Genomic DNA, 23,430 nt, shown 5'->3' with positions numbered 1-23,430 from the left:
GGCTGTTCTCATCAGCATTCTGAATCCCCCAAAATTTGCAGCAATTTCTCCATACAAAATTGGGGGATTCAGAATGCCCATCAGAACGTCTGAGGAGAACGCTGAATCCCCCAAAATAGTTCACATTTTGTCCGCAGGGTGCGCTGGCACGGTATATATTGTGTACATATATATATATTTATTTGACGGTATATATTGTGTACATATACATATACATACATATATATGATATATATATTTATTTTCTACAAATATATGTATAACACCAAATTTTAATTTTAAAAAACTAGGATTTATTATGAACTATGAAGGCTATACAACCCAGCGCAATGAACAGCCGCGAAATATCCGGTTGAAACAAATCCAACAGTCCTCCAATCATATTGCAAGGAACGGCCACGATTAGTGCAATACGCAACAGTTTATCTGCCCTAACGAAGGCTAGACAGATCATTCCGACAAGCAGAAAGCTAAAGTGCAGTAAGATGATGTACGCCTTCTGGAGTGCATTCTCACCGCCACTAATCTTCTCCGCAAACCATGCTAGCTGCCGGTTGAAATCGTCTCGTACACTGCCCAAAGATTGTAGCACATTAGCAACGGTTGCGTTGATACGCTACAACTGCTCCAACGTGTAGCGGTATTGCTGCTCTGCCACACGGTGATGCTCGACAAAATGAATCCCGGTTTCATCAATCTTGGTCGCGATGGCGGCTGCGTTTGCCTGCAAACGCTCTAGATCGGTCAACAGGGAATCGTGGTTTACCTTGCTGCGCTTGGGCTGTTGCTCTAGCTGCCTCATGCTACCATCGATCCGAGCGCGCAAATCTGTCAACAATACGGCCACCTCCTGCTGCCCGGCTCGGATTAAACTTTTCTCGCGCACCAGTTCGCAGAAATTGGACTCGACCTTTGCCCGATGCACCTCGGACAGTTTCATGATGTCAACTTGCTGGTGCATAATGCACTCGTTGTTGCCCACCATCTCGTCGATAGCTTCCCGAGTAACGCTCTGCAGCTTCTGTTGACTGTCCGCTAGCTCACCCATCATCCGCAGCAGCTCGTGGGCCGTGCTCATCAACTTATTCACCGTGAGCTCCGTTAATCCACGAAACTGTTCATGCCGTACGCTCGCACATACTGCTTTGGCACGGTTCGTGATCAGATGATAGGCGTTCCACGTATCAGAATCCATCCGTTCCCTGCACTGGCGCAACGACATCTCATCCGTGCATGGAAACAGAGGCCGGCCCTCGGAATCGGACTGACAGTTGAGCAGCATCACCGCCAACTTCCCCATTTGCTCTCCGTTCAGTTCGTGGCAGGATTTCTTCAGCTTCAACACGATCCGATGATGACAGAGATCCAGTTTGGACAGCGTCATTCCGATCCATTTCGATGCTTCCCGTATGAACTCTTCCTCAGCTCATACGGTACTCCCGGAAAAGTATCGATCGCCGTCGATTGATCGCCTGGAAAGGGACATTATTGAAAGCAGCTTACCTACCTAATCCTGCTACCAATTGCTTACCCGTGTCCCCCTGCGCAGGCCAAATATATTCCAAAAGCGAGGCAGTTGTTAGTGGTGATTGTAGGCAAACGAGCAAAAGCATAGCAACGATCCATCTGGAAAGGAGATTATGTCTAAGAATGGGACACCATGGCTAAATGGTTAGTTACCTTCTACTTGAAGAACTCATTTCGGTTTCTAAAATTAGTGAACGTGCCTCAACTAGCCCCTTGTCTAGCACGCGTGCTAGCAGAAGGACCAACGCAGAGAAAGAAGGACAATTTTCGAGGTACTTGCACCGGCGGTACATGATGTACCGGATGCTGCTGTTGTTGCCTATCTGCATCTGATGATGATGGTGATAATTGGTAGCACTTGCGGCGTCAACAGAAACGATGAAGAGGGTGATAGCGTACGGAAAAGCTGAAAATGTTAAGAATCTTCCACTTTTTACAGCGATTTTCGCAATGCTTACCATGATCATTCCTGTTATTACGCACTTGCGAACGTCAATGCCGTATCAAATAGAGAGGTGGTGTCTTAGAACTTGAAAGGTCGCCATATTGGATTTTTTTACGTTATATGAGGCCACACACGGTCTGGTTCGGATCCACTTCAGAGCCTGGTTCGGGTCCGCACTAATAGAAGAGACGGTCGGACAAAGTTTTGCGGTGGTTTGTCGATGCACGCGAGGGTTTTTCCCAAAATGATCACCAAAAAAAGCGCAGATGTTGCTCACACGATAAGCACGTCCGGTCGCGTCGACGATCAAGAGGAAAGAGAGCTTATTTCAAGTGTGCGCGATCTGACAGCACGGCTTAACCCGGCTCGAATCTCGACGCCACTTGAACTAATAATAAAAAAATTAAATTTCACACGATTTGGTGTTGGACAGAGGATTTCGTGTTCTCATAGGAGAACTGTTTGAGCCTTCAGGGGGATTTCGTGTTCTCATAGGAGAACTGTTTGAGCCTTCGAGGGGATTTCGTGTTCTCATAGGAGAACTGTTTGAGCCTTCAGGGGGATTTCGTGTTCTCATAGGAGAACTGTTTGAGCCTTCGAGGGGATTTCGTGTTCTCATAGGAGAACTGTTTGAGCCTTCAGGGGGATTTCGTGTTCTGATTGTTGTCAGCAGCAGAACTGTTGGAGCCTTAAGGGGGATTTATTGTTCTCCTCATGAGAACTGAAGGCTACCTGTGGTTGCTTGGGAAGGTACTTTAAAAAGACAGGTAGCTTTATCCAGAACAAATCCTCGATCGTATTTTAGAAAAAACTTCAGAGTTTGACATTCACGGGATGGTGGGATGTTTACTTCGGGAACGCACTTTTCGGAGCTGTTTTCGCTTTTCTGTGGTATTACGACAGTTCAAATTCACGAAAAGTGGCACGAAAGTTAAAGTTTATGCAAATATTCTCCAAATTCTTCCTAGTGTTTCAATATGGTATCGGTCCGTAGGTCTTGCCACCCGGCCTAGAACAAGAGCTAGCTAGCGTTCCTGGACCGTGCTCACTCGCTGTAAAACACAACTCGGTCGCTCGAATGATCTTAAATAGAGAGATGAATCATTTAAACATTCGAAAAAGAGTGAAATCAAGTACTTTCCCTGATAAAAACCACCAAACTTGCCCACATCTTCTTCTTCTTCTTCTTGAAACTCACGTGGTTTTGTTGATAAAAAGCGCCCTGCTATGAATGTCAAACAAATTGAAAATGGTGACCTGTCAAAGCGGTTAAGAAACTACCTGTCTTTTTAAAGTACCTTGGTTTATGCCCATGACTTGTGCACTGGAACAAGAAAACTAACGTAAATTAGTATCAGTAGGACTAATATAAAAGTTAAACCACTAAAAAATTAAATAATAGGCTAAAATATATACTTTTACTTTTTATCAGAACTGCCACGATTCGAACGATCGCAATTCAGTTTCATAAACCTTGAGGTCGGTCATTACAGAAGGGAGCAAATGACAAAAGACAAGGCAATAAAAAAATCGAGAGTCGCATTTATCAAAAACACAAGATTTTTAGGTAAAAGGCGCTTGTTTCCTGCTTGCGGAACGTGATCATCTTCCTGCTGTGCAAGGGCATAGCAGAGCGCAGCAACTGGATGCAACAGCCGCAACTCCATTTCGATAGCCAGCGCTACAGCGAAAGCGTCAAGCTGACTCCGAATCCGAATCCGCCGCTCCATCAACCGCAGGGACAGCAGGGCGGTGTTCCGGTTGGTGGCGACGGTAGCGGCAGCATGCACCTGAACAACGGAACCGTGGTGGACCACACGACGCAGATGCAACCCACCGAAGCACCACCATCCGGTCCGGCGATCGCCAGCGAGGTAGAGCAAACGGTACAACCCCAGCAATGCATACGGCAAGGCTGCACAAACTTGGCCATCATAAACTCGGACTGGGAGGACGAGTACTGTAGCAGCGAGTGTGTCGTCACGCACTGCCGGGACGTGTTCGGACATTGGGTGCAGAGCAACAGCACACCGCAGCAAACTATCTCGACGGTGAAATAGATACCCCTCTCCGGCCACCGTTATCATCGTCGTCGAGCGAATCACACGATCACCAAGGCCAGTCATCGAGGACGGAGCGTGTGGACCGTAACACCTAAGATTCTTGTTTTTAGGCAATCACCATAAGCAGCAAACAGGCGATCGGAAGAGAAAAGGGCATCGTCAAAGCTGCTAGGAACTGAGGACATCGGGTTGGGTATAGCGGATGGCAAACAAGCGACTCAAGCTGTTCAGTTACTGTTACGTTTCCGGACTGTTTCCGGCCACCCCCAAAAACACATCCCAAAAGATTGTGCATTTTGGCAATCATAAAATTTAAAACTAGAAGTATCGATTGGACTATTCCTCTTCCGTACACGATTTGTTGTATTTCGGAACCTTTGATAGGATGTTTGAATTCACTTTTTTATACCTGGAATCGAGTCGGAGATAGTTTGCGTTTTTTTACACCTCTGATCTCGCTGCGAGACTCACAAACCTCTCACCAAAGGTGGTCTATTTTAGGCAATTCGGAATTTACTTTAGCATTGCAACCCGGATTCCTTGGGCATGTTTAAGAAAATCGAATTTATAGACCATGATATCGTACATGGAAATTATCCTGCCAATGTCTAAACTTCCGCCGCTTTTACATATGTTGACCGGTTCCTCTACCGTTCTTTTAACGTGCGGATGAAGTATCGCATGTAGCCTAATGTTGTACCTAGCTAAATCGCTCAATCTTTTGACTACTTACTATGAAAACACGAACTAACATTACTATTGATCGTCATGTCGCCAGGACTCTGCCAGGAAACTGGTACGACACAGTACGACGACGTATCATGAATGGAGGGTGTCCTATCTTACAGCATGTGTAAACTATAATTGAACATAAGCGATAACGAACCGTTTCGAAACAGATCGTTCGCGCCAAAAAACCATATACTTTAGAATACAATGAAATATACGTCGTAGAGTAAGAAACAATCAACTTTATGCGTTTTGTTTGTCGAATTAGTTACCGCAAGGATTTATTGTCGATTCTCCACTGTTCCGACTGTTTGGAGCCTCCGATCTGGTCTTCCACGATGAATGAGATTGGCAGTTATTATCGCAAGAACCACACAGTAATCCAAGGTCATCTTGTACCGTACAGCATTAGCGTTAACTTCACTGTTTAAAATTGGTTGACCATCAATGCTTGTCGCACGTCCACTGGAATTCCAGCCGTGTATCCCCGGGATGGGTGTAGTTTTTGCGAAAGAATTTCCAGCTTGAACCAATGCCCGGAACTCGTAATCTCGTTATGGCGCAATCAGCAGAAGCCGCGCACGCGGAATCGCATTAGTCCGGCGATGGTGGCTGCCGTTGGTGAATATATTGATTGCCGCCACCAAGCTCAAGCATCTAGCGCATCAAAATCGTAATGCGATTGACCCACATTAACTGCCGTTCGGTGTGGGTTCGCTCTCGGTACCCGGCCGGGTTCACTCTATCAAATGCTCTTTTCGACGTAGCACCAGCAGCTGACGGTCTATTACACTGATTCGCGAAGCCACAAATACACGCGGGTAGTACACAAAAGATGCCTTCCATATTTCTCGGCGGGTTCCCAGGGTAAAACGTGGTGAATCGAGCAAGCTTTCCGAGTTATGATGGTTCGCTGTCGTAAAAGAGCAATTGCATGCCTCGACCGGACGGGTCGTCAGTCGCTAGCGAGATGGATTTGTGTGGGGCTACCAGGGGCAGGAGTGGAGCGGCACATGGGAGCGATTGGATGCGCTTTCATCAGGCTTAAAAGTATGATTGAAGTTTCGATTTCGGTGGCACATGATGCTCAGCTGCCCTTTGAAGTCTTACCGTGTGCCAGTTTTCCTGCGAAATACAATCAACTCTTCTCCGGAGTGTGCTCGATGACCTGTAAGCAGATGTTCTAACTGCTCCACCATAGAACATGGGGAGCGTCGTTACAGTTACCGAATAACATAGCGTCGAGCCCACCGGTAGCGGCCATACAGAAACATTCCCTGATCGTTGAGGTTTTGTGATTCCGAAATTTAGAGTACTGGATACGATGATTCAACTACCATTCAATGCTGTTAATAACACTAACCTGATTTACGAAGTACAGTGATTTAGAAAGATAATGTTACTTTATCACGATTTTATTCCGATTGAAATAGTCACCATCGAGTACCGTATTTTGCTGCATTTTTTAATCTCTTCAAATGCTTTAAAGATTGTGATTCTACAGGAGCTTCCAATACGAAAGAGAAAACGCAAAGGCTTGATTATTTCTAAACATACGATTTTATTTTTCCCAATTGATACATTCATAATAATTAGATTTATCTATCGCACTTAAGGTCGGAACGACGATAATATGAATAAAGTAATACATGGTTTTATGTTGACGATCAGTTTATGTAAAATTAATTCCTCGCTTCGTTTAACTTATATTTTCGATGAATTAATTTTAGCAATATGGGTTCATAGTGCATGATATCTGGCATGATTTGTGCAATTCGTTCTATTTCATTGATGCATTCATCTATCTTTTCCAAGTTCAAAGAATCTTGTACTTCTTCATAAGGTTTCAGGTTTAGTTTATGCTTAACGATGTACTCCACTACCTGTGTGTGACCATTTTCCATTGCCAAATGGAGGACACTTCTACCTTTTCGATCGAAAAGACCGAGGCAGTCCATATGTGTCATTTCTATAAGTGATTTTAATACTTCAAAAGCATGTTCCCGATTGGAATCTTGCACAGGCTCCGAAACACAATAATGACCTGCATTCCATCCACTCTCCGAGTCTATTTCATTTGGGTCTTGGTGTTTATCTTCAATGAGGTATTTGACAATAGTTTCATGCCCAACTTGTGCACACAGATGTAGCAAATGAGGTTTTCCTTCGCTAATTCTTGCAAGGTATTCAAATACTAAAGCTCTGCCCTCACGCTTTCTTAATTCAATGTTAAGCAGCGCTTTCAAAATTAAACGAATTAATGGTCTGTTAATTACCAGCTGAAGCATTTCGATCAAATATTGTGCCATTGAAAGTCTCTCATAAGTAACTAACAAAATAAGCAGTGGTGCAAGGTCGGGGTTTACGGAGGCATAAGGCATTATTTCGTCGACGACTGACCACTGTATGTCACGCTCATCAATCCTGGCACCACCATTATTGTAATCATTTTCTTGCTCGTCATACTCTACTTCCACTCTAGGTTGAATGCCTTGTGAGGTGCGATAATGACCAACGAGCACTTTGAACAAACTTGTTCTGTTTCGTCTGATACACTCCAACATGCAGGCAAACAATTCTCTGCTAGTGCTTTCAGCCAATTCTTGGTTCATTTGATGCTTGCATGACATTATTAGATGCTCCACTGTTGAAATTGATCTATAACTGATCGCTGATCGGCAAGTATCTTCTAAGACATGAGCTTGTACATTCTCTTGATTCGTTTTGTTTGTAATATTCTCGAGGGAAAAGCTGTCGATGGGTTTGGCTAACGATGCTAACAGTTTTTCTGATTTTGCATTAAAAGGAAGTGCATTTGCTATTCGGTTAAGCGCATCATAACATTCTTTAAAGATCGAACATTCATTCAAGGTCAACACTTTAGGTAGGTCTAGGTTAGTAATTCCTAAACATAAATTAAAGATACATTCTATAAGAGCAAAGTTACCCGCTTCCACCGCAAGCAAGATAACACTCTTGCTTCGTTCATTACTGTTGAAACAGAGGTCCTTGATTCTATTCTCACGACTTTCGATCGTGTCTTCCATCTCATTCTCATCGCTTTCAACCACTCGCTGCAATATGTAACCGAACAGATCCACATTTGAGGTGTAGCAACAATCCCGCCCATAATGTCGTAAAGCGTAGTAGTGGAAGACATTCAATGCATTATGATTATTAATTAACATGGTTTGGGCCGCCTCGTAATTGAATAAGAATCTAGTCAAACAGTTAGGTCCCGAGTGTGCAGCAAGATGAAAAATATTTCTACCCTCGTCATCTAAGTCGCGTAAATTTGAGTATCGTTCAAACAGATATTTATAAATCGATTCGTAAACAGGCATTTCAGACTCACAGCAGCCTGTGATGTAATGCGTAATTTCCATAATATCGAATAGAATTTGTCGATCGATATTAACATCAAACATTTCGCATAAATACCTGACGGCTGACTCATGTTTAAGACATACTGTAAGGACTACAAGCTTTATAATGCATAATTCGTCTTTCAATAGGTAATTCGATAGTTTCATTTCAACTTGTTCGATCAATTCCTCAACATTTAATGGCATCGAAGAAGCATTAGTATTATCAGTAACCTCATACTGATAGCCGATATCCTTAGCCCCATGTGGAAGGATGATATGATGTTCAATACAATATTGATTAACAACCCATTTGAATATTTGGATGTCCTGTGACTTCAAGCTCTTTGCTATCCATGCTAACCAATCAGCATCATGCACCGATGAAGAAATAGTGTATCCAAACGTACGATACAAAAAGCTTATCAGGAATGGCGAGCAACATTTCACCGCGATTTGGTACAACTCTTCGGGATCTTGTGTTAATAAACGGTATGTTGACTGTTGGGTTAATTGGTCATGATTTTCTAAGGAAAGTTTGGCAATTTGGTCCGCTAACGTACCCAATACTTTATTAGAACACTTTTTTTTCCCAGTTGATTTGGTTATATGGTGGATCTCACTGTAGCAGTATGTTAAATTTGGAATACCATCTACACCTATGTTTTTCATTTCATTAAATTTATCAATTCCCAATTTTTGAGCGATGATGTACTCTGCGATTTCATTGTGTTGATTTTCGAGAGCAAGGTGAAGAATGCTTCGTCCATTTTGATCAAAAATGCCAAAACAATCCACTGCCATTTTATTCAACATACAACAAAATAATTCTAATATTGCATTCACAATATGTTGATGAACACTGCGTGGTCGTGAAACACACAGGTGGAAAGCATTCATACCTGTTAAGTCATCAACAACTTTCAAGTCTATATTGTATCGTTCTATCAGACATTTTGAGAAATCGAAAAGATCTGACATCATGGCAAGACGAAGCATTTTATTCGCTTCGACGTCGCTTATATTTGATGCTTGAAGCAACAGAAATTCATATGCTTGGGCTGTTTCTTTTATGTGACTCATTTGTATTGTAGAAAACAATTTTCGAATTATCTTTGCAAGATGGTATACAAGATCAGCACCAAGATTCAACTTACACGACTCTTTCAAATAATTCAACATTGATAGTCTTACCTCAAGCACACATACAACCAACACCGAGAGTATGTTTGGGTCAATGATTTCGGTTGATATACTAGGAAATATGTTTTCTCTACAGCGGTAAACTGTCCTCAGTGCATCAACATTAAAGGTATCCACAATAAATTGGCCTACATCCTCATTTTGAATGGAGCATGGATGAAAATCATTGATGCACATTCGAAAACAATAAAGATCAAATAACCATTTGAATTCATGTTTATAGTTCCATTGCACAGTAGATAGTATGCATTTCAAAAGATCTTCTTCACTTATCATGGATTGATCGCTTTCTACAAAGTATTTCAACACAAAAATCGATTCATTTTTCAGGGTAAATGCGAAAAAGGATTCCTTGATCATTTGTGTGATGCTTACTCGGTCATCCACCTGTTTTATGATACTCTCTAGCAACCAGACTGAATCTTCTACAATAACGTCTTCTATAATCGATTTTTCGTGGTCATTAAGGTTCTTTGCCTCTGGATCGAAGGTTCGTCGGAATTTCGCGGGTGTCTCGTTGATCAAGTACTCTGCCACTTTGTCACAAAACTGTTTCATTGCTTTGCAGTCATTGTGCGATTCGTACTCGATTCCCTTTCTGCTTAGATATCCCATAAAATATTTAGCATATCTTGCACTTTTTCGAACATGAACGTTACCAGGTGAAACTACCTTATTGTAAAGAGCGTTGACATTTATAGAAGCCTCCAGGTACAACAGATAAAATATAAGTTTTGGCTCTGCTCGGTTAAATGCGTAGTCTAAAGCAGTCCAACCTAAAAATTTTTCTATTTGGTTTATCACGCCGTGTTTAAACAAGTTTATTGTGGCGGCGTTCTTCGATAAAATGCTTACCACTTTACGCCAAGCTAAAGGAAAATCCCAATAACACATAAATAGGTGTAATGGAGTTCTATTTCCATTATCTGCAGTAAGGCATAGAAACAAATTATCCTGCAATGCTTTTTGTGCAGTATACCAATCTGCCCAAATGATAGCAAGATTAAGAGGATGGCCTTTGGCCAGAATGGTATCAATATATCTGCGCATTTCACTTTCCTTCCAGAAAGAATTCAGCCTAGATATTTTCAATAGGCCTTGTCCTTGAGTGTCTTCTACACGGCGCTTGACAATCCACCAAGCAGCCAAGTATTCAGCGAATGTGCGATGGATAAACATTGGAACGCCATCCTGTAGCCCATTAACTATGCCAGTTTTCTCACTGGCTTCATGTATTTTGTTCATGTAATCCTCGGCCTCTCGAATCTCATTTGCCGATAAGATAGCATCCCGCTCACTTTTGTCAAATAAAACCCACAGTGCAAGTAAGCCATGTTGCAGTTTAGCTTCATGTATGGCGTTTTCATACCTGTCCCTTTCTCGGGGGTTATTAGAAGCGCTATTACCTGCTCCAATTTTTTCATATAAACTGTGTTGAATTTTAATTCTCACAAATTCTTCCACCATGGCCGATGGCCTTAATAGGCTTTCTGTTTCCTTAAACAGTTTAAAACTGACCGTTTTCGAAGGAATGTGTATATACTGAACAACATGTTGCTCAAGAATTTCCACTGACATAACAAGGTTTAGTGGAATATCGCTCATTCCACGCAAAAGAAAAATTAACGCAATGCACAATGTTATATTGAAATCGGATATTTCGTCATCGTCTTTGCCATTATGATATTTCTCTCTAATGCTCTTATACAGCATACAAACTTTATCTTGTAGCATGAGAGGGGTTAATTGAAAAAACGAAGGATCTCTGAAAGACACTTGGAATTGTTCTTTGAAACCGTACGGACGACTTGTAAGGTACAATTTCCTTACTCCTTTAAATTGTTCAAACAGACATAGAAACTTTAAAACCACTTGCTTGTAATGAGGAGCAATTTCGTCGAATCCGTCAAACAGCAACATCAATTCCCCTGAGTTAAACTTTTCTCTAAATACTAGAAGTGCGATCGAGTTTTCTAAAGATAAACCGTGAAATTTCATCAGATCTTCGCTCATAATGGCGTTTCCATCCGAAAGAGTCAAGCATTCGGCGCTTTTTTGAGCATTTATCTGTTCAAGTTGAAGCGATAGATGAATCAGTTTATATAGCATTCGCAACGCTTCAATTTCATCAATGACTGTATCAACATAATTGTTTGGGTCCTCCTGTCTATATGGTACATATGCGGTGCAATGAGCAGATAAGTTACATCGATAAACCCAGGATGAAGGATAACGTTCCCGCAAATGCCAAGCCAACCATGTAAGATTGGTTGACTTTCCACATCCCGCTTCTCCAAAAAATATCGAAACCTTCTTAGCATCGTCAACGTTTGATTCATGGTTGCTCTCTGGATTGTTACGCTTTGTGTAAAGCTGATTGAATACCCGTTGTCCCTTAATGCGTTCAATTATATCCTTGAAGTCTATATTCTCCTTTTCAGATTTAATTATGTTTTCAAATATTTTAAACAATTTAGCATAGTTTACTAAATTCTCTGGCTTTAAATTGAGTTCATCAGCAATCCAACCACGATTAACATATGTACTTTCGATATCCTGATATTTTTTCATTAATTCATTGTTCTCTCCCATTTGCTTTCCCCATTCCAACACTTTAGTGATTTCTTCGATCGAAATGTCATGGAAACTGCTTTGAAAAATTTTGCCCGCAGCAATAGTTGTAGTACATATGGGAATGTTTTCACTGTGGAACTGCGTGCATGATTCTTTTGTCAAGTCACGAATGCGAAAATCGTTTAGAAAGGATGAACTGTTGTTCGTTTTTTTGATAAGAATCAACTGGTTTGCAGTGTGTTTCAAGATATCTTTTTTCCATTTTCGTATGATGCTTTGAATCGCATTCAAAGTTTCATAGCAGATTATGATTAAATGGATGCGTTGCTCGAAACAACGAAGCACAGCTTCTACCGTATCGGAATCGTTAACGATATCCGTTTGATCGAGATATAAAATACAATCCAGGTCATTACACTGTAAAGACAACATGTCTGATACTACCGATGCGCCAAATTGAATATCGTAGGCTTCCACTTCCACATGGTTTTCAGTTAAAATTTCATCAAATAGTTCAGATCTTTCGAGATTGTCGTGAGTAATTCGAAGTTTTGCTCGTGCAACTTTTTCGCGCAGTTTCTCAGAGATACCACTCAATTTCATCTGTGCTAGAATGTATTTAATCATTTCGATACCTTTTAAAATATCCTCTGAATGCAAAGGTTTGGCGAATGGATCCATCAACCAATCAAAATTCGTTTTGAATAGCATCCTGGTAGCCACATTCTCCTCAATACATCGATTTTGCAGATTACTAATGGTTAACTGTTCATCACAGGATTTAAAATTTTTCCAAACATCTACTATTGTTTCTTCCAGCTCATTTTCATTGTTAGTGTCACACCACAAACGAAATCGTTCGCAAAAGGATTTCATCATTTGATCAACATTCTCATCGGGGAATGAATCTGATGATTCATCATTTTTTTCCGACATGAAGTCTTTCGCAACATGTATCCGTTTCAGTTTTACATCATCCCATACGCTTCCATCGATCTTGAATTCTTGTCGGTATTGATCTTCGAACTCCTTTCTAAATGATTCATAGTTTGGCTGTAAGTTGGAGGAATATGTACCTAAAAATTTGCTTGTAAATCCATATGAACCATTCGTTGAAACCAGATTTCTATCTATTACATCCAAAATGGCTTGACGATACTGTTTGCAAAGAGGATTGTTGCGCGTAATTTTTTTCTTCGATTTGATAGCCTCAATCAATAGCGCAGCTAACCTAGCACGTTTGGTACATTGCCTCAATAATTGATAAAGATGACTAAACATACCGTCTGTAGACCGTCTCAATTCATCGTAGTCCAGTCGGAAGCAGTTGCCTCCAATTCTCTCGAACAATATGGAGACATAGAAATCCAGGGATGGCTTTGAATCGTCCTTGGCTTTTGGGTCGACTGTTTTCCACATATCCATAGCTTTGTCGTCTATAGCCGCGTTAGTGCAAATGATAAACCCTTCCAGATCGGTTGTCGATTGTTGGTGATCACAGAATGAGATGAAATACTTCGAAACAGCAAAGGGATTTTTTGTATCGCTAATGGTTGTGAAATCATCTAGTGTTATTTTGGAAGCAGGTGATCCCGATTTATGTTTCGCTTGAATATTCAGCTTGCCTGTCCTCTCCCCATGCTTGAAGGAGTACACGATGTCATCGAATTTTCCGGCTGCTGGATCCTCGGCCGAGACGGTGAAGCTGAATTTATCGGCATTATTCGTTGGAGTCATTGCGATCTTAGCATTCACCAGGCTCACGTAAATGCAGAGTTTGATCTGATATGATATACCATGCAGAAAACTTTTAATCCCAGCCATATTTCGATGCAACTGTGCTGCTTCGAGATGTTCATCTTTTATCATGGTCTTGGACATGGATAAATTCGTGTTCTTATTCTCTTCACTGCTAGGCAATTTTCTTTTTCTATCACCCTTGTCAGAGGGGCGTTGGGATGGTCCTGGATCCGCCATTGGATATGTTATTTAAAACAACAGTTTCAATAAAATGATCTTAGTTCTTAGTATCAATCGATCTGCTATCAATCGTAGGCTATGAAGCTAGAAACATAAAAAAAAGAGAACATGAACAAAAAGCATGGTTCGGAACAACGCTATGACTAATCGAACTATCAACACGAGGATAGCACAAACGCTAGCGCAGCATCTGTTTAAACTCCAATATTCCGTCAAATGTCTGTCGATTTGTGCATATTTTAGAATATACATAAGAAGTGTTACATAATCGTGAATGAAGCGATCGGTCAAACTGTCATGTAAAAACCCTGCTGTGTCTCCGCCAAATGTCCAAAAACATGAATTGAAATGTTGGAATACGCAAAGTTAAGCAAAAAACCAGTTTTAGAGAAGCATTTGGTTTTCCCCGAAAAGGTTACTCTCGTCACTATAGCGAGATGGTTGCATGGGGATTCACGCTCGTCTTCTAAACCGGTTTAGCGCCGCGACCATTGTCGCTAGATATGTGCTACGTACAGCTTATCACACGGCTCATGTTTTATGCTGTGCTAAAAACTATGGACTCGAGAATGCGCTTACCAGCACAGTCTTTGAATAGAAGATGATAATCAAATAACGTAGCTAGTCTTCGGCAGTTAAAAAAAACACATCTGGTATCTGTATGTTAGCGGTTATGTTTTAAACTCTGTGATCTATTCATATCACTTTCTTTTCAATCCAAATCGTCTGGGAATATACTCTTCTCAGTTGTGTTTATCGCCCCATCAGCTCCTCAAAGCACAGCACAAACATAAGCTTCCAGACAGCTTTGGAGCTTTTTTCTCACCTACAGTTCTTTCTCACTCGGAGGTAATAATATAAACAAGTTTTTACCTTTACGCTACCGGAATAAATAACCAAATCCACTATCAAATGTTTTGGTATTAATTGCTTGACTTACATAACAATCCGACGGACTTGAAGCCGATTCGAAATCGCAGGTAACAATAGTAATCGGAAATTCACTCCAATGCCTTCAAATACTAAAACTTCAAATCACTTCACTTTACTTCAATGGATCGAGAGAAGGGAACTTCCTCTCGCGATTCGACAAACGTGTGCTCCAATTTGGTTGAATGTACATTCGTTGCTATTCGACCATCGAATAAATAGGTCCGTTGTATTGATCTTATCTTATCAATAACAAGTCGCCAGAGCCAGATATGGCGCAGCTTACCAGTAGATTTCGATGACGTTTGCGCAGTTACGTTTTATCAAGTCGTTTATAGAAGGTTATCTTATCAATCATCTTGTTCCTTCCAAGAAGACTATGATTAAACCATCCTGATTTCAAGAAGACTATGATTAATGGAAGCTTCAACTGTGTTAGGTTCCCTAAGTTAGGTGCCCAAGCAGAATAAGAAATAGGTTTCGCCCAAGAAGGGCGATTTAGGGCGAGATAGGTTTTGCCAGCGATAAAAAAATGAATCTAGATCCATCTCCCAAAGAAAGCGGACGATCACGAATTTCGAAATAAATTTCGCTTATCTTCTTTAAACGCTGATTATCACATAAAAAAAACCCTACCAACATCATACATGGTGATAAAATCTATGCAGCCGATTGCGCGGCTGACGGTCTTTTCCACCATTCTCCAGCAAACAGAAGAACGTTCTGCGTGGTGCGTCGTCTAATTAGCATGATTTCATATGAATCACCTGGTGAACTTGTAGAAATCACCTAGATAAAGCACAACACGATGCTAAATCGTTTGCACTGATAGCTATAAGGGATCAAACTTGAACGTGCACAAACGGTACCACTGTCATAATGTAACAGACGCACGCCAAATAAAGTACAGAACTCTTGGAGTCTTAAGTGATAAAGAAACCACTCGCGTACCCACGCCGATTCCAATTAATGTTTTTCGCTTCTCTAGGGCTCGTACTGGAAGACGTAGAATGGCACAGTTACAGTTATGCGACGAACGTACCCACCTTTTATATTGAAAACCAATGCTATTCTTATCAGATGGCTTATCTTTACTGATATCGTCTAAGGTCCGCGTTACCTTGAACTTATGGATCAAACGAAACCCATATTTGGTTGTCGAACACACACAAACGATACTTTTTGTGTTATAACTTAACGTTCTCAACGTATCTCCACAAAAGTGAATATACAACAAGCAATTTCGGAATGGAAAAAGTAATTATAAGACTTTGCGTTTTAACTCATTTGAATTCAGTAAACGCTTGATTCGATGCCTTCATAGTCTTAGTTATAGTGATTTATCGATGTTTCTTTTAAATTTTGTCTTTGTTGTATATTATTCTTATACAACGCGCTTTCTTAGGCGAAAGTTTTACGTGTAATCTGCTAATATTGTATTGAACGTTTCTCCTAATTTCTGTTCCCATTTCGCATGACTGGTTCCCAAACATGTTCTGTTGGGTTGAAGCCCCGACTTTTGGGGTAGCGACTTCCATCTTTGTAAAAGGAAATGCATCAGTAGCGTATCCAAAAGGAATGGTTAAATCAATGGGTAAATATTAAATTATTTCCATACTATGCTTCCCCCGTCAAAATAACTTAAATCCCACATTCATTCAACCTGACGCAAGTCGTTGCAAAATTTCTATCTAATCCCTTCCAGCTAAGGTTTTGTTCCAAATCCATCCCAACTAATCTCCAAATTCGACGTTCGTGATAAAAAATAAGTGACCTACTTTTCTACGGAATCGCTCGCAAGCTATGATGAATGTGGCAGGGACAAGCAGAGAATTCGCGCAACGATAAGAAGAACAACTAAATCTCCTGATCGAAATCAAGGCTACCTTAAAGCTCACTCGCGATCAAATTTCATGCACTGCCGATCTCTCTCCAATCGCTCGGGCTTAGTGCTGTTTTCTGTGTCTGGTGTTTCCGCCTTGACCAACACCACGTTCTGATGTACTGCGGTGCGGAATCCGCGCGTCATTGCGATGTCCAACATACGCTCTGGTTTGGTAAGTTGTTTTCAAAACCGCTGATAATTTGTAGGCTAATGCTGGGTATTTTGAATGCGCGATAACTAATTCAACTGACCAGCGTTAACCCTCGTTGCGGATGCAGTTATTATAATTCAATCGAAATCGAACCGTATTGAAAATAGATAAGCACATTCCTTCATACACACACTGTGTTACTTTGATTTGTTGGCAGCTTTTGACCGAGCAACGGTGGATGAAGAAAAAGGTGTCTATTTCAGTCCATTTGAATGACATTTAATCAGAAAACTGCAGCATCATACATTAGAAAACTATGATATTTGGACAACATTTTATTTTTTAAGATATCTACCTCGCCGTTTTCGATGTAATATGTTTGCGCGATTGACTTTAACGATTGTAGCATAAACAGGAATGTAATTTGCCCTTTCAGGTTTCTCTTTCATGTAAGTTTGGCTCAGTATTATCTCACACGCAGTTACAGTGATACAAGTTCATATTCCTACGGTTATGCCGCGCCATCAACGTGGTGCAAACGAATGGTCGTACAGCACTGTTCAGTGCACATTTATGCAATTACAACAATTGATTCTGGTAGAGAAATTATCACTTGTTATGCTTGTTATATTTTTCTTGGAAAAAGGTAAATAGTTTTTGCATGGCGATGATTTTAGTGAGGAAAAGTCTGTTCGCATCAATCTGCGCCGCTCAAATTCTTACGCCACCGAGCATCGTTTTTCCATCTTTCTCGGAATTGTTCCATCTTTCTCGAAATAATTTGAGTTTGTATGATTAGTACTTGTAGTCCGTTCAAACAGTAAAACTAAAGAAATTCAATGTTTTCATAAAAAAAGATTGTTAAACGCTGCACTTGGGGCAGAAACGAATATACATAAGAATGGAAACTTCTCGTCCGGAGCGAACAAAGCCAGGACAACCGTCAGGCTCTTTCGATTCAGTTACACTTCACGAGCCACCTAAAGTCGCAGCCACTGGTGCACGAGGTCGCGGGCAATATGAAATGCAATGAAACATTTGAAACGATCCATTTGATCCCATTTGCTCGTCGTTTGCTGTAATCCATCTTAATTCTACGGTACCTCCCACTACGGTCATTAGTGGCCACGGGAAGAAAGATCCCCGGAGACCCGATGTCGACACTACACCTACCGTTCACGTCTTTTGCGGCCAACACCCAGAAGAAGCGAGCGTTTGTTCCGGTTGTTTCTTGATCGCCAGTGCCACCACCACCACCATCACCACCACCATCACCACCCGGACCAAACCTGCTGGAAAGTCATTTTAAAACGTTTCCTCAGCTTAGACACGCTGGCGGTCATTTGTTGTGCGGCCATAAAACATGCTGCAATCACTATCTGCTCCACCGGCGATGTTTAGGAAAAGAGAAAAAAGAGTGAAAGAGAGAGAGAGAGAGAGAGAGAGAGAGAAAGAGAAAGAGAGAGAGAGAAAGAGAGAGAGAGAGAGAGAGAGAGAGAGAGAGAGAGAGATGACCTTTTATTTTCTTTTTCTTTATAATGGATTCATCCCGGATTCCCAGCCAGGTCCTGATTGGCGTTCCCATTCATTGTCCGTTGGAATTAGCATTATTTGCCCTATTGAGCATTAAACCAGCATGTCAGGTGTTAGCGGTTCAGAGCATTGCCTGATGAAAACGAACATTCCGAACAATAGGCTGGATGGCTTTTCGATTTGTGTTTAATAGCCAAGTCACTGTAGCCCGCAGACCGTGATCTTTCTGGAACGATATTTATGATCCTCGAGATCACTCACAGTGGATACGCTGGACGCCATTTTTATCTCCGTCTCTCAACCATAATCATCATCAACCAACCAGCCAGCAAGGGCGAGCGCAAGTCACTGAACTTTAAAAAAAAAGAAACTATAAAAATATATCGTTCATCATCACGTGACGCATATGTTGTTGGTTTTGTTAGGGTGTCTATGGGTGTCTGGCATTCTCGTCCTGTTCACTGCTCGCCAATAATGGTGGTGGTGGTGTCTGCCTCTTCACACCGAAAGCCATTTTCACCAAAACACACGTTTTGAAAATTCAGCTTTTTAGCACTTTCGACCGTCGTTCATCGTTCATCAGTTTGAAACCATCCCAGCCCCCTCCCGGCCCCCAGTGAAATGCATGCCAAATGTCCTCTTGCTTCTGGGATGGTTTTTGGTGTTCCAGTGCAACGCTCAACACTACATCGCGCCCGCTGGCTGGCAACCGGGACCGGACGGAGCAACACACTCAAACAATGATTTATTACACGGGTTTTTTCTCACTTCCTTTGCTTCTTGTTCGTTCTCGGTTTCGTTTTCTTTCTATGTTTGAAGATTGTTCAGATTCTATTCCCCCAAACCCTCTAGCCATTCCGGCGCGATCGTAGTAGATGCTTGTTTACCGACTGCATATCCGGCTGTGTGTATGTGTGCGTCTGTTTGTGCATATGCTGTTGTTTGGCTATTGTTTTTATTCCGTCTGGTCATGTCGTTCAACCAGTGTACGGATTACCCGGTTCCAAGAGCGATTGAGAATGATTCTTGAGTTCGGGCGTGCTTCTGAGGTTTTTTTTCTTCATTTTCATTGGCTGACTGTGTCGATGAATCTAAGGCCGGCGAGATTGGGACGCTTCCGAGCGGGCACTTCTTTGCGACGAAATCTAAGGAGGTATCATTTCGTTTTTCAACTCCACGTGACTCACTCACACGACGGTCCGGGGGCGTTCCGTGACGCGCTCACATGAAGATGGAAAACTGCGGGTGTTTCTAGAATGTTTTCATTTTTCCGATGGATAAGTCGAGACACGATAGGTGGTCCTGTTCGGGACGGGGAGAAGGTTGAAGTCAGAAAGCTGACCGATCATTCGTGGCAAATGCTTTGTGCACGCTTGACGCTCTAGTCCATCCGCTTCATCGCGATTATTCTACCAGGGATACTGTGGAAGAAAATATTTATGCTGGGAGTTGTTCTGAAAACAAAGGACTGTGGATAGAACTAAAATATTGGGATATATTGGTTCATCGTGTAAACGCAAACGTGAAGAACTCTCGCTATTAAGATTCGAATAAAGAAAACATTGCATTAGTTAATAATGTCTACGTTTTAATAATGTTCGGCACGTGGTCTACCGGCATTTTGTGACATTTTTGATTTGTATTCTGTCCCATTCTTTTTTTGTTTTTGTTTTGCCTTTCTGCCACCGTAATCACTTGTCGTTTGTTTTTTTCCTGTTCTTCCATTATCTTTCTAGTTCTTGTTTCATAAAGAGACAATTGTCGCAAAAATACTCACTTTTTGTACGAATTAAAATAATCCCCATTTTAAGAATCGTGACGTTTACCAGAATTGATTTCCTCATCAATTTTTATTACGTTAAGGATAGAGTTTCGATAAATTGAATGAGTGATGTCTCGAAATATCATGAAAAGAATGTTCGATGAAGTATCATTTGGAAATTTTGGCTAGTTTCTTGCACTGGTGGGGAACAAACCAGTATAAATGTTCACTGCAAACATTCCATCTTGCTTTGACCAGGAATATTGATGCCTTTTATTCTCTATAATGCACTGAATATACTACGCTTCTTCGCCATAGTTTGCGGAGTTCTAGCCCTTTTACGATGACACTTTTATTGACTAACATTACCTCTAGGTACGCATTGTAACCAACTTGTCTCTAAATTAAGGGTAAAATTATACGTAGTTTGATTGGATTTTTATCATTTTCGAAAGAAATTGATCAAAATATCACGCTCTGTTAGTTTTACTGTTAAAGAAACTACTAGTCAGGTTTTTATTTAACCTATCAGGAAATTGTTGTATTCCGTTACATATTTTGTTAATTTCGTGTTTGGAACGTTACGAAAACTAGTTTTATGTGGTCTCTTGCTAACGAATTAAACTGGTACATTCTTGCCCTTGAAACGCTTTTACAGATATTCTGCAATATCAAGCTTTTAATAAGTTTAACAAACCTTGTGACATAAACACAATATGTAGTACAACTTACAAGTAGCAAACAGGTTGATAATGATCGCTCTCGGCTCGGCTTCTGGTACATGTGTCAGATAGCAGTCGAATGTCGCCTTTGATCTGTGGCATTCACTGATAAAGAAACAATACAATGCCCGAATGCAGATGCTAAGTGTTTAATGGCGTATTTGGTTCCATTAACCGAGCAATGAAAAAAGATACATGATGATTTAATGATCAGACCGTGCACGAAATACACACACACACACACACACACACACACACACACACACACAGCCACACAAGCAGGCATTGATAAGCATCATCAAAACCCTCGATGCCTGGAGGGGCCTAGGAGAAGGCTGGCAGCATATCGATTACACCATTACACTGTACCATGTTCGATTCCCGTGTACGCTCATTGCCATTGCGTGGGGACTGAAACGGTAGCGGTAGCACTACAATAACAGACTCAATGAGCCAGAGAAACAATTTCATTTCCCCGCCCCGGGCCCTCCCCGGGCTCTGCCGTTTCAACCAGCTTTTCTCTTTTCGCGGTCACATGCTCGTCGAACCGCGTCCTGTTGCGATTCATTTGAAACTGCAACCCGGTAATTGTTGCAAAAGCAGTGTGCAAAGTGCAGTAACACAACCAATGAAACCCAGGGAAAGGGTAGGTGGTAGTGTGTGGTAGCGGTGGTCGAGATTTTTCCAGCGATGTGTTTCATGTTTTCCCGATCTACCGCGATCCCTTACACACTTGCATAACGCTCAACTCTGCGAATCGATGGCGGATAAGAAACCATGCTGTATGCTACCGAATGAAGAGAATTCCCGACAGGAAAAAAAAGGAACTTTGCACACATACACACACGCACACACCAACACGATCGCACGATTGTGCTTCCAAGGTTTGCATCCATTATGGGACGCGTCGCGAATCGTGAATCCGGTGGCGATCCGTGGCGTTTATTATTCTTTTCGGTTCGCGGTTCGGTTCGGTTCGGTTCGGTCCGGCTGGAATTGTGTCCGGTGCTCACACTCCGTTTCAGATTGTTTTCATCCTTTTCCTCCTTTCGGTAGCCCCCTTCTTCCCTTTTCCACTGGCTCATGTTTGCTATTGCCGCTGCAGTTATTGCAAACTTTGTTGGCGCGATTTTCATAAAGCATGGCGGTGCGGCGGTCAACACAATCAACTCCATCGCGGGTCTATCGCGATATGGTGCGCGCGGAGGGGCTGAAAAATCAGTCGAAATAAACCTAGAATATCGCAGAAATCTATTGAGGTAACGGTAATATTCAATGTGCGCTGCACATTCAGTATCCATTTCGGGGTTTCGTTTGGTTTCGCACCATGGTTACTCGGGAGCGTTTTTCGCGGCGCACGGAATGCTGGTCGATGATGGTAGGTGGGATCGGAACGGGGGCGCAATTTTGATAATTAAAAAAAAATCTGATCTGTTTCCAAATTATTTTTACTCGGTTTCATTTTCATTTTTCCCCTTTTCATATGGGGACTTTTGTGGGGGTTACGCATCGGTTGCGTCTTTTTTGTCGCATTTTCGGAAACGAATATAAAATTCTGCTTTACTCTTTTGCTGGTTCCACCCTGAATGACATTTTAACGTGTCGGTCCTGGTGTATATGTATGTGTGGATGTACTGCTGCATATGATAAATTGCATCCCAATAATAGCGGCGGCGGAAGCAATAGCAGTTGCAATTGGCTATTGTGCGTTCTCGGCAAAGAGCGCGCTGCGTTGTTTGCGCAGCTCAAGTAATGTTTGCTTTTTCGCGAATGCCTCGCTTGCGTCGAGTGTTGGGTTTTGTAAATACGTCGCTTTCAAAAAGCAGAATAGAATTTGTGGCCTTTGTTTTGGGGGCTTGCAGTTGATTTGGATTTGGTTTTTGATTTCATGATTTCCCTGCATAAAAACGTGTTAGCAAAGGACAAATAACGATCATTAATGGAGGCAAAAGTCCACGTAGAGTGGGGTTATAAATTAAGCCAATCCATTCTTTTATTAGCTGGCTCGTTGATTTCAATTGATAGTTCAAACCATTAAATGCAGTGCAGAAAAATCTGCGACGTCCACCATAACTTTGTCAGGTTTTCTCCAATTATTTCACAGGACTTTCATAAAATCATTTGAGTTTCATAACAGTTGGTTAAACTTCTTCGTCACGGGGGTGTAGCTCAAATGGTAGAGCGCTCGCTTAGCATGCGAGAGGTACTAGGATCGACGCCTAGCACCTCCAAAGAGACACGAATTTTTGAAGAGATCTTTTTTAATAACAATAATCTTATCTCTAATCCAACATTAATCCCTTTTTGATGCATCATCGGTGCAGAATGTAGCTGTGCATCTAAGGCTGAATTTAGCTCTTGGTTTTTGAATACGCTATAACAACGAAGGGTAACCGATGAATCGTAGATCTTGTTTTGTTTTATTTTCGATCTGTTGTCTGTCGTTCGATGGAGTTATTGAATTAAATTTGCAATTATTGTTGAAATTTTCGATTGAAATCCAAAAATTAGTCCTGCAATAACAAATAAGGACAAGGAAGTACCCATTTCTATGTCCAGTT

The 23,430-nt window shown here is 41.5% G+C and overlaps 2 protein-coding genes and 1 non-coding gene across 7 annotated transcripts; 2 read left to right on the top strand and 1 right to left on the bottom strand.

Annotated features, from left to right (window-relative positions):
• Positions 1-270: 270 nt before the first annotated feature.
• On the bottom strand, positions 271-2,344 carry LOC125955954 (protein brambleberry-like). 5 transcript variants are annotated; one of them, XM_049687327.1, is made up of 4 exons: positions 1,986-2,344; positions 1,681-1,933; positions 1,532-1,626; positions 271-1,472 (listed from the first exon to the last, which is right to left on the bottom strand). In XM_049687327.1, exon 4 carries the CDS (start codon positions 1,382-1,384, stop codon positions 617-619), a length of 768 nt encoding a protein of 255 aa, XP_049543284.1. In that variant the 5' UTR covers positions 1,385-1,472; positions 1,532-1,626; positions 1,681-1,933; positions 1,986-2,344; the 3' UTR covers positions 271-616. The 5 variants fall into 5 exon arrangements, with proteins under 5 accessions (XP_049543284.1, XP_049543283.1, XP_049543286.1 ...); XM_049687326.1 differs by having other exon boundaries at positions 1,681-1,884; XM_049687329.1 differs by having other exon boundaries at positions 2,011-2,344.
• Positions 2,345-3,494: 1,150 nt separating this feature from the next.
• On the top strand, positions 3,495-4,999 carry LOC125955973 (TOX high mobility group box family member 4). The gene has a single exon (XM_049687352.1). It carries the CDS (start codon positions 3,619-3,621, stop codon positions 4,030-4,032), a length of 414 nt encoding a protein of 137 aa, XP_049543309.1. The 5' UTR covers positions 3,495-3,618; the 3' UTR covers positions 4,033-4,999.
• Positions 5,000-23,027: 18,028 nt separating this feature from the next.
• Positions 23,028-23,100, top strand: Trnaa-agc (transfer RNA alanine (anticodon AGC)). Its single transcript has one exon. It is a non-coding gene; the product is annotated as a tRNA-Ala (tRNA).
• The last annotated feature ends 330 nt before the right edge of the window (positions 23,101-23,430 follow it).

Source organism: Anopheles darlingi, chromosome 3, assembly GCF_943734745.1.
Source record: "Anopheles darlingi chromosome 3, idAnoDarlMG_H_01, whole genome shotgun sequence".
NCBI classification, from domain to species: domain Eukaryota; kingdom Metazoa; phylum Arthropoda; class Insecta; order Diptera; family Culicidae; genus Anopheles; species Anopheles darlingi.
This window is presented reverse-complemented; position numbering and strand designations above follow the sequence as displayed.

Bases quoted from the DNA above. Each gene is read 5' to 3' on its own strand.
- LOC125955954 (XM_049687327.1), bottom strand. From the start codon at position 1,384: ATGACGCTGTCCAAACTGGATCTCTGTCATCATCGGATCGTGTTGAAG.
- LOC125955973 (XM_049687352.1), top strand. From the start codon at position 3,619: ATGCAACAGCCGCAACTCCATTTCGATAGCCAGCGCTACAGCGAAAGC.